This window comes from Entelurus aequoreus, linkage group LG11 (genome assembly GCF_033978785.1).
Source record: "Entelurus aequoreus isolate RoL-2023_Sb linkage group LG11, RoL_Eaeq_v1.1, whole genome shotgun sequence".
Classification (NCBI taxonomy): Eukaryota; Metazoa; Chordata; class Actinopteri; order Syngnathiformes; family Syngnathidae; genus Entelurus; species Entelurus aequoreus.
In genome coordinates this window covers 32,733,072-32,750,195 of record NC_084741.1, presented here as the reverse complement: position 1 = coordinate 32,750,195, position 17,124 = coordinate 32,733,072, and the positions used below count along the sequence as shown (strand labels likewise).

The 17,124-nt window shown below is 39.2% G+C and overlaps 1 protein-coding gene across 1 annotated transcript in view; it reads right to left on the bottom strand.

The window, feature by feature from the left end:
• Positions 1-14,888, bottom strand: part of zgc:158766 (uncharacterized protein LOC100009641 homolog) — a 109,527-nt gene extending 94,639 nt beyond the window's left edge. The window contains exons 1-2 of the mRNA XM_062063008.1: positions 14,819-14,888; positions 10,758-10,818 (exon numbers count right to left, since the gene is read on the bottom strand). Coding sequence (XP_061918992.1) covers positions 10,758-10,818; positions 14,819-14,820 — 63 coding nt within the window. The 5' untranslated portion in view covers positions 14,821-14,888. The remainder of the gene's footprint in view (positions 1-10,757; positions 10,819-14,818) is intronic.
• Positions 14,889-17,124: the final 2,236 nt, after the last annotated feature.

Below are 17,124 nucleotides of genomic sequence, written 5' to 3'. Positions count from 1 at the left end.
CACGCAGCATTGTCCCACCCACACAACCATCTGATTGGTACACACGCAGCATTGTCCCACCCACATAACCATCTGATTGGTACACACGAAGCATTATCAGCCAATCAGCAGTGCGTATTCAGAGCGCATGTAGTCAGCGCTTCAGCGTCGAGCAGATAGGTGTTTAGCAGGTGAGCATCAGGCAGCGGACTCTCCCCAAATGATAATAAACACCTCCCAGTCAACTACTAGTAACATCACTATGAGCCCGTTGACCTTCTAGAAATATAAACTGCAGCTCAGCTCGCTCGCAGTCCTGGCTTGAGGTGAAGGCTAATTAGCTCTCAGTTCCAGCCACATCGACCCCTTCTGAGCGCCTATTTTCAGCTGCTGGGAATATTGTAAACAAGAAAAGAAGCAGAGCATGTAGACATGCTAACCTTTCTTCATTACAACTGTTAGTCACTCACTGGAATGAGTAGAATTGGTTATTGTGTACTGTGTTGGACTGGATGTTTATTTTGCACATTTTAAAAGCAATACTCAATGTTTACAGTGCTCCAGAATATTTAGATTGGCACTTTTTTGTATTGGATGTTTATCTTTATTTTTGCACATTTTAGCAAATAAGCAATACTTTCACTTTTGTTGAAATGTTTACACTTGTTACAGAATATTTCGTTTTACATTTTTTTGTATTGGATGTTTATCTTTATTTTTGCACATTTTAAAGCAAAATAAGCAATACTTTTACTTTTGAAATGCTTATACTATTGCAGAATATTAAGATTTGCACTGGATGTTGACTTGTATATTTGCACATTAAAAAGCAAATAAGCTACTTTTAATTTTGTTAAATGTTAAAAGTTTTAAATGTTTACATTGTTACAGAATATTTAGTCATGTTGTTGTCAATGTTGACTGAGTGGCCATACTTCTTTTTTTTTGTAAATAAAAGCCATGCCTTTTGAAAAAACGGGCCTACATTTATTTTTTCCTCTTCATTTTGAATAAAAAAATAATCGGTAAAAGGAAAAATAATCTATAGATTAATCGGAAAAAATAATCTATAGATTAACCGATTAATCGAAAAAATAATCTATAGATTAATCGATAGAAAAATAATTGTTAGCTGCAGCCTTAGACTGTTAGCATCTCTGCTAAAGCTAAATGGATAACTTTTGCAGTGTTTTTGGAGCTGTCAGAATTGAGCAAACAGATACAAACATCTACAATACTACTACTGTATCTGCACAAAGTTGTGAAAAACAGAGAATGCAGACAGAGCGATAGCCTAAAAAGAAAGACGGCGATGATGGCTTGCAAGTCTCTAACAAGGAAGCATGGAACTACAATTGTCTCACATCAACTTATATACTGTATATCAATATGATATTAATACATATGCATATATTAATTAATATACAAATACAAATGTGATATAAAAATAAATAATTTGTATAAATAAACACGTATTTGTAAATATATTTTTGAGATTTGAAAATATATACAAATGAAATTTATAAATATAAAAATGTGACATACAAATAAATCAAGAATTTGTATAAACGTGTATTTGTAAATATATTTTTGAGATTTAAAAATAAATATGCTTGATTTTGTATTCGTATTTGATTGAATTTGCATATGTGGATCGCTTTTTTGCTTTTGTGTCGATGAGACATTCCTACCACAAACCAGATGCACAAATAAATGTGACCTACACACTCCCCTGAATAACCAGCAGAGGGCACCACAGCCAGAGCGGTCTGGGTCACAGACATGGTCAGACACTGGCGAGCCAATCAGAGGCACACTAAGGAGGGTCTAATTACGTCATGACTTTTGGGATGATTTGACACACATTGCACTGATAAGAGATCAGTATCTACATCGGGACAAGGTCATTAAACGGCATTGATACAATAAAATAAGCAGCTAGCACGGTCTTTCAGAACATTAGCTAGCTCAGGCCTGTTGTGTGTTCTCTCTGTAAAGACGTGGATTGTTTTTGTGCAGAGAACTCCGGGCATTTTGCATATAATGCATATAATGCATATAATGCTGTGTTACCCAGAATGCTCTGGCTGCAGTGCCCTCTGCTGTTCAGGGGAGTGTGTAGGTCACATTTATTTGTGCATCTGGTTTGTGGTAGGAATGTCTCATCGACACAAAAGCAAAAAAGCAATCCACCTTTGCAAATTCAATACAAATACAAATACAAAATCAAGCATATTTATATTAAAATCTCAAAAATATAAATACAAATACACATTTATTTATTTATACAAATTCTTGATTTATTTGTATGGCACATTTTTATATTTATACATTTTATGTGTATATATCTTCAAATCTCAAAAATACATTTACAAATACGCGTTTATTTATACAAATGATTTATTTATTTGTATATCACATTTGTATTTGTATTTGTATATTTATCAATATATGCATATATATTAATTGTCAGGACTGGGTCTATGGCGTGGTTTGTTCTCCCAGAAGGCAATGGAAAATTGGCGCGTGCAAGACGTGAATTTAAATACATTTTTAATTCTAACTCAAAAAAAGTACAAACAAAAGGCGCTCACAGCGGAGATAACAAACTATAATAAATATATATAATAAACACAAAACTTGCACAATGGCAGAAACTATGATCAATGAAACAAAAACACTAACTGTAGCATTAATAAACAAAAAACTTACTTTGACAAGAAAAGGGCATGGATCGTAATGGTGTGTAGAGAGTGTGTCAAGAGTGATGTCGCCAGGCCGACTGCCTGGCAACAATGGCCTTAAATACTAGTGACATGATTAGTGAAAACGTGAGACAGGTGCGTGACATGAGGATGTGAACCAGGTGAAACTAATGGTTACTATGGTGACAAAGCAAGGGAGTGAAGACAAGAACTAAAAAGTGTCCAAAAACCAAGCAAAACAAAAACATGATCAACACAGACATGACATTAATATCATATTGACATATATAAGTTGATGTGAGACAATTCTACTTCTATAGAATTTGGATGTGAATAATGTGGACAACATTCCAATTTGCTCAGCTCATTTTGTATCTGGTATGCATGAATACATTTTTACCTGTTTTCTACGACTTTTATGAAAACATTTCGAATATACAAGGACTAGTTTGTATTTAAGCATGACAAGATGACATTAACAAATGTCCCTTCCTTTTCTTACCCAACCATAAACTGAGTGTAAACACTAAACAAAAACCTTTATAGCTTTTGATGTCAGTTGCTGTATAAACTTGGAGAACATATTAGGCATGAGAAACTGACCATCCTGGTGGTAGAGGAGTTTGAGTGTCTCAATGACCCGTGGAGCTATGTTGTCTGGGGCCCTCAGTCTATGCCCCCTGATAGGGTCTCCAAAGACAAACAGGTCCTAGGTGAGAAACCAGACAAAGAGCAGCTCAAAGACCTCTATGAAAAAGAAAAGACAAGAACTCAGATCTCTATCGCCTGGATGCAGGTCACTGGGGCCCCCCTCTGGAGCCAAGCCTGGAAGTGGGGCTCTATGGCGAGTGCCTGGTGGCCAGGCCTGTCCCCATGGGGCCCGTCCAGCACAGCCCGAAGAGGAAACTAGGGTCTCCCGTCCAATGGGCTCAACACCCATAGGAGGGGTCATAGAGGTCGGGTGCTTTGTGAGCTTGAATGCAGGGCCTTTAGCAGTTCGGTCCTCGGTTACAGAAGCTAGCGCTTGGGACGTGGAACGTCACCTCACTGGGGGGGATGGAGCCTGAGCTAGTACATGAGGTGGAGAAGTTCCAGCTTGACCTAGTTGGACTCACTTTAACGAACAGCAAGGGCTCTGGAACCAGTCCTCTTGAGAGGGGCTGGACTCTCTTCCATTACGGCGTATTTGGATGTTACCTATCATCCACAATCCTTATGTAAAACAAGAACACGTATGTTTTATTTTATTTTATGTGTTCTGACTAGTAAATAAATGCGATCAAAAGTCTGCTTACAATGGAGCCTGTGGGATTCTATTCTGCCTATAAAGCGCTTAAAAAACACCAAACACCTCCATCAAGGTTCTATATACACATTGTAAGTACATATGTAATGTAGCGACAGGCACATTCAAAATAATATGTAATATTTGCAGACTTTGATAATTTTAAGCATACGGCGGCGCATTAATTTAAAAAATGCATCATGTTTGTTTTTCCTTTCAACGTCCCTGATTATTACTTACTGCAGACTTCATGAGACCCAACCGACATAATGAAACATCACTTAATGTACAAAGGCTGCTGTCACTGGGATGCAGACTGATAGGATGTTGATATATTCCCATTTAGATAAAGAAAGACTCATAATTCTCGCAAAAAAAAGGGGGGGGGTTGGAAAAAAGCTTCTTTTTGTGTCTTTCTCGCCATTTCCAGGTATAAGTTGGTATAAATTGACCATCTTGTCGGATTATGTACCTTTGATAAGCTCCGGGGCGAGAAAGCAGCTTACCAGTCGATGATGTCAACATAGCAGCAACAAGTTTGTTAGCTCTCAATGCGCTGCTAAAAATATTTTGTCTGCATTAGCGCTTATAATAACAATATCACAAATACTTGGTTAATATTCAAGTCACAAAATGTGAATGGAGTATTGTTGGCGCTTTTTGGATGGTTATTTATTGGGCTTTATGGGGGGAATAGAGGACCCCCCAATAACTGCATTGTAAGCAGACTTTTATTTGCGTTTATTTAGGAGTTAGAATGCATTAAAAAATACATCTGTCTTCTTGTCTCTCATAATGATTGTAAACAATTGTCAACATTCTCAAAAAAAGGGAAATTCCCCTTTAAAGTCCTACAGTACAAACCAATATTTAAAACAATAACATTTTAGTCATTAAAACAGATAAAATACTCAGACTAAAACACAATCAGTGAGGCATACGAAATACAAAACATGCAGAATAGTGGGCTTTCTAACAGTGTCTATTTATTTGAGTTATTTAAATAAAAAATAACTTGGTCAAAAGATTTCAGTGTGTGTAGAAGTACTTTTTGAATACATTCAACAATACCGCGATAATAATAATAACCATGACAATTTTGGTGACGACAACAATGACATAACATTTTCATATTGTCACATCCCTACTCATACTTAATGTCATGTTATTTATATCGCAAACTTGTTGGGACTGAAACTACAGCGCCACTGCTGGCTGTAGCCAAACAGTTGCCTTGATTTAATAATTAATCTGCCATCCTTGCAGTCTTCATGTCAAATTAAGGTTGGGTACACATATCTTCGTAACGTGAACAATAATGAGGTTAATTTATTTTTACACTCCTTTCACAGTAAACGTTTGTTAAAAAATGCCTATACACTTTTGAAAACCCCAGATTTTCAATTTGAGGTTTTCAGACCATACTCAACAAAATTATATCAAAAGAAGGCTTGAAATATATTGAAATGCATATCATGAGCCTATGTTATATATTACTTTTACCTTGTTAATCTAATTGATGGAATAAACAAAGCTTTGCACAATATTCAAATGTTTTGTTTCACCTGCATAATAGATGAGATAGTGATAAAATAAGCCAGTACAGTGGTACCTCAGTGTACCACACGCAAAGTAGTGAGAGTGCAGCATCACGACAGTGTGACGTGTTGTGCCGTAAAGCTAAGTCAAGCACATGCGTGCGATTGTATCAGATGATGTAAATAAAGTCGTGAGCGCAAAATCATCCGTACATTCTTTCTTCAACATGACTAGGGATGGGTACCGAATCCCGTATTTTTTTGTTTTTTTTGGCACTGACTGAATCCTGCCGGTCCTACCGGGCACTGTAAAATCCAAAGGTGCCATGTTACGGTGGCTGGGTTGCACGGGGCGTCATGCTCGGTTGCCGGCTCTTTGCACTTCGGCACTTGTCGATCACTCCAGCAGCCAAACTACCTCTAGGTAATGTTGCAATTTTCTATGACAACAAAGCAATTGACTCAAAAAATATACATTGGCTTTTGCTGTTGACATTCTACTGACTTTACATGGCGATTTCAACACATCCAAATTTGTTAATGAAAACTACAACTAAGAAGCATATTACAATCAAACAGCTGGTGCATAATAAGTACAATACTTACAGTATTAACACTGTTTAGGGTGCAATAAATAAAAAGACACAACATAAACTATGTTGTTCGATCTTCCTGCGGGAAAAGGACCATCTTCATCCGTCATTCAATTTTGGGGTGGGATGGGTATGGGTATGAATGATAGAGGCTTAGAAATGTGATAGTGACACCAGATATAACAACTAAATAGCAGTTATAATCAGCTAATTTTAAATGTTGCAATAAAAAAATGAGCTTTTATTTTTAAAAACAATATTATTACACACGAAAGTACAGAAAATTGGTACCGTTGAATACCGGTATCGAATCCCCAGTACCGGGAATTGGTAACGTATCGGTTCAAATGTGAATGGTACTCATTCCTAAACATGAGTACCAGCACTTTAGTAGCAAAGTACGAAGATGACATCCGTGTGGCTCCCTCATTCCTCGCCACTTAATGCCAACAATGTGAGGAACTCGCATGGCTGCCGTTTGTGTGTCCCCAAGATGCAAGAACCAGGAGGAGGATGTGCAGGTAAGATGATTTTAATTAACATAAACAGAAAATAAAGCAGTCTTGCAGAATTGTTCCAAACATAGAAGTCTATCATCGAGCCCTGAGGAGTGCTCGAGAGAAAACATAAATAGACATATGCTGATTGGCAGCAGGTGTGGACCGGCTGCCAATCAACGGCAGGTGAGGAGAAAACAGTGCTCGGCGGAACAAACAGGGAATATAACAAAATAAGAGCACTGACAGGAAGTAATACAAAAACCAGGAAACAAACTGAAATGAAGTGACCGATCGTCACAAACAAGAGTCTTTAACACATGTAAAAATTATGTTTAATGTTCATTTGTCATTTATTTTTATTTCACATTATTTACAGCATGTACAACTATAATTATTCACTATAAAATGTGTTCTGTTTTACTATTTTAGTCTTTAGACTTTTAGACTTTAGACTTTCTTTTTATTGTCATTCAAATTTGAACTTTACAGTACAGATAAGAACGAAATTTTGTTGCATTAGCTCATGGTAGTGCAGGATAAAAAAGCAATAAGGTGCAGATATAGAGTCCAGGGGCCGTACTTATCAAGCTTCTTAGAGTGCCATTTTACACTTAAGTCCTGAGAATTTGCGAAATTTAGTCCTACTCTCAAACTTAAGAATAAAAGCTTTTTATCAACGTTCTTAAGTCTAAGAATCACTCCTACTCTCCACGATATTTAAGAGACCTTCAGAGGTGTCTTAAGTGGTTAGGAGTTGCCAGCAGGGGATGGCACTGAGGCGAGAGAGACGTGCGCGAACATCCAGGGAGCGGATTTGTTTGATGACGAGCAGCTGATCAAACGGTATCGTTTAGACAGAGCGGGTATTATTTTTGTCACAGATTTAATACTTTTCGATTCCATGTTGATTTCTGCATGTGGCTGCAGTGGGCTAGTATATATAGAGCCACCCACACCAGTTTCAAATTAGTTGCCTAATTAATGAATTGGAAAGAAAATGTTATGACAGTAGCGTATGTGTGTGGCCGTGAGGTGAGTGACGTCAGTGAGTGTGTGGGCGACAGAAGAGAGGGAGCGGTAGCGTGAGTGCCGGCGGGGACTAGTTTGTTTTGTATTATTTTGTAGTTTATTGTCAAAATATATACTCCCATTGTCCACTTAAATATTTCCAAGATATTTCTTTATTCTTAGACAACGGATTCCCTTCCGTGATTGGTCATTTCTATGGACACAGAAATGACGTCACCTAAAATTCCATTTACGGCACATAGTAATGTCGTAATTCAGCTCTGAGTGTGACACTTAAGATTCAGTCCTACACTTCGCTGAAAGTGTGAGTAAGACGCTTGATAACTAACTTTTAAGTGCAGCTTTCAGCGAAGAATTTATTTACTCTTAAGTCAACTCTTAGCAGACTTCTTAGGAGTCATTCTGAGAAGATTCTTAGAGTGCCATTTTACACTTAAGTCCTGAACATTTGCGAAATTTAGTCCTACTCTCAAACTTAAGAATAAAAGCTTTTTATCACTCCTACTCTCCACGATATTTAAGAGACCTTCAGAGGTGTCTTAAGTGGTTAGGAGTTGCCAGCAGGGGATGGCACTGAGGCGAGAGACGTGCGCGAACGTTCATCTTTGTTTGATGACAAGCAGCTGATCAAACGGTATCGTTTAGACAGAGCAGGTATTATTTTTGTCACAGATTTAATAATTTTCGATTCCTTGTTGATTTCTGCATGTGGCTGCTGTGGACTAGTATATATAGAGCCACCCACACCAGTTTCAAATTAGTTTCCTAATTAATGAATTGGAAAGAAAATGTTATGAGAGTAGCGTATGTGTGTGGCACACACATAAGCTAGGTTACAGCATGTGAGGTGAGTGACGTCAGTGAGTGTGTGGGCGAGAGAAGAGAGGGAGCGGAATTGTGAGTGCGAGCGGGGACTAGTTTGTTTTGTGTTGGATTGGCTGTGTGCAAGCAATCAGTAAAGCAAGATTTGCAACTAATCGCCGGACTCATCATTCACTCTAAAGTCGTCCGCTGTGGAGACCCACTGCCGGGTAAAGTGAAGGGTGTTGCCCCGAGCATACATCCTGGAGAAGAGTTTCCCCTGCCTCTTTGTTACGGTCTGGGAGCAGGAAGCAGGAAAGGTGCAACAAAAAGGAAACATTTATTTTTGATTCATTGCTAATATTGTTTGTTTGTTTTGTATTATTTTGTAGTTTATTGTCAAAATATACACTCCCATTGTCCACTTAAATATTTCTAAGATAGTTCTTTATTCTTAGACAACGGATTCCCTTCCGTGATTGGTCATTTCTATGGACACAGAAATGACATCACCCAAAATTCCGTTTACGGCACATAGTAATGTCGTAATTCAGCTCTGAGTGTGACACTTAAGATTCAGTCCTACACTTCGCTGAAAGTGTGAGTTAGACGCTTGATAACTAACTTTTAAGTGCAGCTTTCAGCGAAGAATTTATTTACTCTTAAGTCAACTCTTAGCAGACTTCTTAGGAGTAATTCTAAGAAGCTTGATAAGTACGGCCCCAGGTGTCTGGAACAGATTCATTTACTGAATTATTCCAGTGTTTCCCACACATTCATTTATTTGTGGCGGCCCGCCACGAAAGAATTACGTCCGCCACAAATAGATTTTTTGGTTTTTTTTATTTAATTTTTTGTTTTGTTTGTTTTTTTGTTTTTTTTTTGTCCTGTCCAGCTTCTCAGGCAAATCATATAGTTGATGTAGATGCCCATATAGGTTGTTCAGATTTACTTTACAAAAGAGAAGTATAGGATACTTCTCTTGTTGCCTTATTTGTATTTGACCACTACTGTTTTCTGTTTATTTGTTACTGACTGTGGCAGGACACCTCTGCCTCTGTTTCACTTTATGTTGCTGGTAAAAAATATGGTTGTAGTAGTAGGCTAAAGTTAAATTATTTAGTATGCACTAATTAAAGGGGCAGAGCTTTAAGAGACATTTTAGCTTTTATATTTTATAAGATATATTTTTTGTAAGAACCACAATTAATAAATATATTTCAGTGAATAACTTATTGTTCAAATCTGTATATAAATATGTACATAAAGTGTTGTAATTATATTGTAAAATGGATGGATGGATGGACGTTTAAAACAAAACTGTTATTATTAATTAGTAAGTATACATTTTTTGAGCCTTTTTAGAGAAAATCATATCATTGTACTAAATTATGCAAATTACTCGATGATGTCATGGTGACCACGCCCATAGCCACGCCCCCACCGCCACAGGTATCTTGGCAGTTTATGGGAAACACTGTATTCTTATGGGAAAATTGCTTTGTTTTCGTGCGATTCGGTGTGACTTTTGGAACGGATTACAAACAAAAACCGAGGTACCACAGTACAAAACTGAAGACAAGCCCTCTTCACCTCATCATGGCAAACTCTTGCCAACTTATTGAACCTGGCCCAAATTAGAGCAGCGCGAGCACTCTTTCCCCTTTTGTGTTACACTTGAGAGGCGAAATTAGTCAACCATTTTCCCTCCAGATTCAAGCGCGGCCGCCCAGCTCGGGGCTTAATCAAGTGGAAATTGGAATAGGGGGACTTAAGGGGGGCGGTGGTCCGAGTTGCGGGGTGCAGGGTAGAATGGAGCAATTGTTCACATAAAGGCCTCATGTAGAGCCCACTTTGAAGTTGGAGTTGGGGAGGGTGGGTTGGGGCGGAGGCGGGGGGGTCCGTGCCGAGATTTTACAGTAGTAATACTTGATTGCTTTTTTTGTTTGGTGCGTGGCAGGGGTGTTGCAAAGTGGGATCATAAAACAACAAGTGAGCCCAAATCACACAGATAGGAAGCTAATATTCCCCCATTGTTGGACAGCCAGCAGCATCAACATTCAAGCCAGATTCCCCTCCATTTGTCCCACTCCCATACAAGCAGACAGGCTCCCACTGACCTATTATGTTGCAAAGCCTTTCTCATGCATGTCTTGAATGCTCGCAAGATAATCACGTTTTCCTGAGACCGGCTAAGCTGCACTAAATAAGCCGCACACAGAGGGAGGGAGGCAAAAAAAAGTTGTGTGGAATACTGTGTAATAAAAGTATTGCTGAAAATGTGCATATACTACAAGGACAAGTGTCATGATGATGAAGATTCCTACCTTCTTCTTTCTGCAGGTGTGTTTTAGTGATGCTGCTTCCAGTAGATCCCAGTAGTTGCACCTTTAATGGAGGCTCAATGTTACAGTAGTTGACAAAGTGTAAACATTCAAATAACGCAAGTAAAAAGTGAATAGACTGCAGTGCACACTTGCAGGAGAAGCTGGTGTCAGAGTTTAGAGCTGCAGGTCTTCCGAGGGTCCACAAAGTGGATATTTGCATTAGATGGACCCTCCCCTCGCTTTTCATGGCTGCCATTGTTTGCCTCAGCCGGAGCTCAGTCCTTCCCTAAATCTCTCACGACTGGAGCAGAGAATGCTGCCTTTGCTTCTCTGGCACCAATTAACAAAAGGACGCCACACAACTTTTACTTTTAGCAGTCATTGTATCAACCAGGCGTCATTATTATTAGTGCACTGGAAAAGCTACGGTACCCGCCAAAAAGAGCTGACAAAATGTAAGATAAAAAGTCTAGATTTTAGGAAAGAAATACTAAAAACTAATGAAATTGTCTGTCCATGCAGCTAGTTATTTTACTTGATTAGACATTCTAAATTAAGATTTGTATATCTAGAAATTTGCAGGATATTTAAGCAAGAAATATATCATTGATTCTGAAAAAAAGCATTGTTCAACTTGCACTTCTTAAACGAAGCATCCTTGGGATGTTGTAGAATCTTTGAATAAGATTATATTTGAGGGGAAATTCAAAATATATTATATATGAACAGTTATTTTCTCAATTTTAACATTTTTAAACTCAGTGGCGGGCCGTGTGTTTCCCACCTAGGCCTTCAGTGATGTCCGACTTCAATGATTACCTCTTAAAATACCATAATTGATGTCACCATTGATTGATTGATTGAAACTTGAATTAGAAGTTTGCACAGTACAGTACATATTCCGTACAATTGACCACTAAATGGTAACACCCGAATAAGTTTTTCAACTTGTTTAAGTCGGGGTCCACGTTAATCATGACCATTGCTGGAGAAATACTATACAGAAACACATTTACGCCCTACAGTGTACAAAACGAGTTATTTTCTGGCGCATTTAAAAATCAATAAAAACATATCTTATGTGCTACTGTCAAAATTCAAATTGCAAAAAACATATTAAAAGTGAAAAAATTAAATATTTCAACTCACAAATTGTAGAACCTATTCGATGCCGTATAAGCCAGTGGTACCCCTCGTAGTCGGCTTATTCCAGTGGCAATGGCGCGCTTTTCCCATTTCATCGCCAGAACAGCTGAGCTAGCTTCCGGGGTTGGCCGACATCGTCTCACAAGACGTAGTTTCTCTTTAAATATCCTTCTTGAAAATGGCCTTGCAAATATATATCTGCCACCTAATCACCGTTTTGTTCTCCTTCTCTGCTATCCCGGTCTGGATACGCCGCAACACTTCCTGCTTCCTGCCAAATTGAAACTTGTGAATGGATACTCACTTTGGAATGACAAGTGAGTATCCAATCACAGTCTCGTTAACATCAGGCTACTTAGATAGGCTACTGTCAACAACTTGTGATCTGATTGGCTATCGCAACTGTCTCTCAGCTCTATGTGTTCTCAAATTCGGTCCCGGTGAGTATCCAAACACAGTATCACTGTATGTCCCAGACGCTTACAGTGCACGGACACCCGCATTGTTGATTCTGAAGGCTTCTGGCAGATTTGGTACAGCATGGCAACATCAGCTAGCTCAAGGGTCGGCAACCCGCGGCTCCGGAACCGCATGCGGCTCTTTGATCACTCTGATGCGGCTCAGCTGCATACTTGCCGACCCCCCGATTTTTCCGGGAGACTTCTGAATTTCAGTGCCTCTCCTGAAAGTCTCCCGGGGTATCCATTCTCCGATTTTCACCAGGACAACAATAGTGAGGGCGTGCCGTGATGGCACTGTCTGTAGCATCCTTTACAACCTGTCATCGCGTCAGCTTTTTTCACCATACAAACAGCGTGCCGGCCCAGTCAAATGTTGTATGAGGTTTCTGCCTACACACGTAAGTGACTGCAAGGCATACTTGCTCAACAGCCATACACGTCACACTGAGGGTGGCGATTTAAACAACTTTAACACTCTTACTAATATGCGCCACACTTTGAACCCACCCCTAACAAGAATGACAAACACATTTTGGGAGAACATCCGCACCGTAACACAACATAAACACAACAGAACAAATACCCAGAATCCCTTGCAGCACTTACTCTTCCGGGCTACATTATACACCCCGCTACCACGAAACCCGGCCCACCTCAACCGACACACGGAGGGTGGGGGGTGATGTGTGTGTGTGTGTGTGTGTGTGTGCGTGTGTGTGTGTGGGGGGCAGGGTTGGGGGGGCGGGGTTTGGTGGTAGCGGGGGTGTATAATGTAGAGTTAGGGATGCATGGGATTCTGGGTATTTGTTCTGTTGTGTTTATGTTGTGTTACGGTGCGGATGTTCTCCCAAAATGTGTTTGTCATTCTTGTTTGGTGTGGGTTCGCATTGTGGCGCATATTAGCAAGAGTGTTAAAGTTGTTTATACGGACACCCTCAGTGTAACCTGTATGGCTGTTGACCAAGTATGCCTTGCAGTCACTTGCGTGTGTCTGCAGAAGCTGCTTACAACATGTGACTGGGCTGGCACGCTGTTAGTACAGGCTGTAGAGGGCGCTAATGGCAGCGCCATCACGGCACGCCCTTATTAGTGTTATTTGGGTGAAAACCAGCAGACATTGAAGAGGATGGTAGCCCTGAACTGCGGGAATCTCCCGGAAAAATCGGGAAGGTTGGCAAGTATGACACTGTCAAGCGCCATTCATGTAAAATTTGCGGGCCGCACTAACATTAAATTTTCATATTAAGGTGCGGGCCGCAAAATAACGTCTCACGGGCCGCATGTCTGAGACCCCTGGTTTATACATAGCACAAAGCAAAAAAAAACTTTGTATGCAGTGTTATTTAGGGGCGGCGTGGTGAAGTTGGTAGAGTGGCTATGCCAGCAATCGGAGAGTTGCTGGTTACTGGGGTTCAATCCCCACCTTCTACCATCCTAGTCACGTCCGTTGTGTCCTTGGGCAAGACACTTCACCCTTGCTCCTGATGGCTGCTGGTTAGCGCCTTGCATGGCAGCTCCCGCCATCAGTGTGTGAATGTGTGTGTGAATGGGTGAATGTGGAAATACTGTCTAAGCGCTTTGAGTACCTTGAAGGTAGAAAAGTGCTATACAAGTATAACCCATTTATTTAATTTTAAATTTCAAAAGAGTTTTGTGGCTCCCATTGTTTTCTTTAATTTGTAAAACGGGTCAAAATGGCTCTTTGAGTGGTAAGGTTGCCGACCCCTGAGCTAGCTGAATTCTGATTGGATACAAACTAAAACTAAAAACAACAGCACTTGAATGAGCATATGACATGATGAGAATATGAATACTTTTAGATATTTAGGGAAAGTCAATTAAGAAATAATCTTATCTTTAATTATGATCATGATTTCTGGTTATGTTAGGCCAGCAGAGAAGGCCTTGCTGGCCCTGACGGCACACCACTGTTTAAACTAGGATAGACCAAATATTATTATTCATGCTAACATTAAGATTATGATGTTAAATCATTGACTAAAATTAAGGTAAATAGCTTTTAAAACAGGGGACATTTCTAGAAATTTTTAATTTAAATCTTGGCAAGTGGCAAATAATTTGCAGTGTACTTTTATTACGTATTAATACTACATTAATACGTACATATTAATGGATGGTGAGCACCCAAACATGCTAAGTTTGCATAGTGATGCAATTGTCTAATTCAGACTTTGAACAACCAAAACATTGTGCTAGAGTTAACTGTTTCGTAACGTTCATGTTCACTTTATGACGTTATTTATTGATATTATTATTTATTGAATACTTTATGAAATTCAAAATGATATTCTGTCGTGTACAGTGTTTGAACACCACTGCTAGCTGCTCTTTTGACCAGTAGTATGCTAGCAGTGGAGTGGATTAGTAGAACAATGTTTATTTGTTTATTCAAATTAGTATAGCTATGGAATGCAGTTTAATGTAGATACTTACATAAGCTATTAGATGTCAAGTTGTTCTGTCCATGCATTTGAAAAAAATAAACAGGCACCCTAAACAGGTGGATGAACAAGTGCAGTTTCGGCGTACATCTTTGCTGCCACCTAGTGGCTGGCGGATATTCATTTAAAATGTTTGTAAATACTGTAATACGTTTTATTGGTTGGCGCCTTTCGAAACACCCATGGTCGCCTTACAGGTATTAAACATAATCATACTCAAAAAATTACAATTAAAAAAGGCAATAATAATGAGATTTAAAAAAAATAAAAAATGAAAAACAGAGAAACAATTGTAATTGTCAAGTATAAGTACAATATTAGTTACAGTACATGTAATGAAACGAGTGTACTACTGTATTAATACATCTTACTTTTAATCAAGCACCTATTTCAATGTAAAACCTGGTAGGTGTGGGCTACATACATAAATAAATTCAGAATCAGAATCAGAATCATCCATCCATCCGTTTTCTACCGCTTGTCCTGTTCGGGGTCGCGGGGGGTGCTGGAGCCTATCTCAACTACAATCGGGCGGAAGGCCCTGGATACACCCTGGACAAGTCGCCACCTCAACGCAGGGCAAACACAGATATACAGACAACATTAACACTAGGGCCAATTTTAGTGTTGCCAATCAACCTATCCCCAGGTGCATGTCTTTGGAGGTGGGAGGAAGCCGGAGTACCCGGAGGGAACCCACGCAGTCACGGGGAGAACATGCAAACTCCACACAGAAAGATCCTGAGTCCGGGATTGAACCCAGGACTGCTTCGTATTGTGAGGCACATGCACTAACCCCTGGTCCACCGTGCTGAATCAGAAATACTTTATTAATCCGCCAAGGGGAAATTAAAATTTTCAGCACAAGATCAGACAAACATTACAGGGAGACAGAACAGGATCGCTGACGGGTCTGCCAATATCCGGCGCCCCTTACAAAAAAGGTGAGATACAGGTAGACAATGGGGTGGGTGGGGGGGGAAACAACTCATAGCCATAGCACACATCCCTCTTACATGTGTGTAAGAGGGAAACATCAAACATCAAAGAAAGCAAAGGACATCAAAGACATTGAAGGAGCAGAGCTGATGCAACCAGCCACTTCTACATACAGCTATGAATAAAAAGTAAAAGAAACATATACACTGTGGTGACCTCTGCGGTGTTCCATGCCATCGTCTGCTGGGGTGGAGGGAGCATAGCCAGAGACAGGAGCAGACCCAACAAAGCAACCAAGAGAGCCGACTCCACTCTCGACCGCCCACTAACTCGGCCAGTGTCCAGTCCGCATGGATGAGCGAGGATGCATCTAAGGAGACTTAGGTGTCCGATACCTGCTCATTAAGCCAAGACACTGAAGCCTGTCCGTCCCGGCGCTCAGTCCTAGCTCCGCAGCCCTGTCTCTTTATCTGCATCTCCTCCAGTCTCTCCAAACGGAATCTGGTGTGGCAGAGACCCAGCAGCTGGTCTCCATGGCCAAAAGGCTCCCGGGAGGCAGATCCAGAAGTCCACAAAAAAAGCACAGCAGAAGTCACGAGAGTGCCACACCTTGTTGCACAGTCACAAAGGGTGCCCAACCAAAAGGCACATATGTATATATATATATATATATATATATATATATATATATATATATATATATATATATATATATATATATATATATATATATATATATATATATATATATATATATATATATATACACACACACACACACATAATAACACATGAAAACAAGAGGGAAACACAAAAGGATGACACAAGAGCACAGAGCTCCTGCCAACAGCAGCCACTACAGCGGCTCCATCTTGGAAAAACAAATAATACATAGTTTGACCTTGGAGGGCCAAACGGGACAACATTTGATAAATACATATTTGAATATTAGTTAAATGTGTCATTAATTAGTTAAATCACGAAATAAATAATTAAATCATAAAATAATGAAATCCATAAATAATCAAATTGTGTAAAAATAAGAAAAATAAAATCTATGAATTATTAAATGACTAATTCTAATTTTACATTAATGACTCATTTAATAACACAATTATGTATTTTTAATTCCAATTATAATTGATTGATGACATATCTAATAAAATATTTAAAGATTGATTTAATTTTGTCCCATTTGGCTTTTCATAACCTGTAACTATAGTAGTTACCTTGATAGCTACCTCAGAAACTAAATACACTGTTATAATAACAATAAATATTTGTAAGTGCGTAACTGTTTTTAATGTGTATTTTTTTCTTTTTTTTAAGGAGTTGGTGAAACAAGACTGAATAGATTAA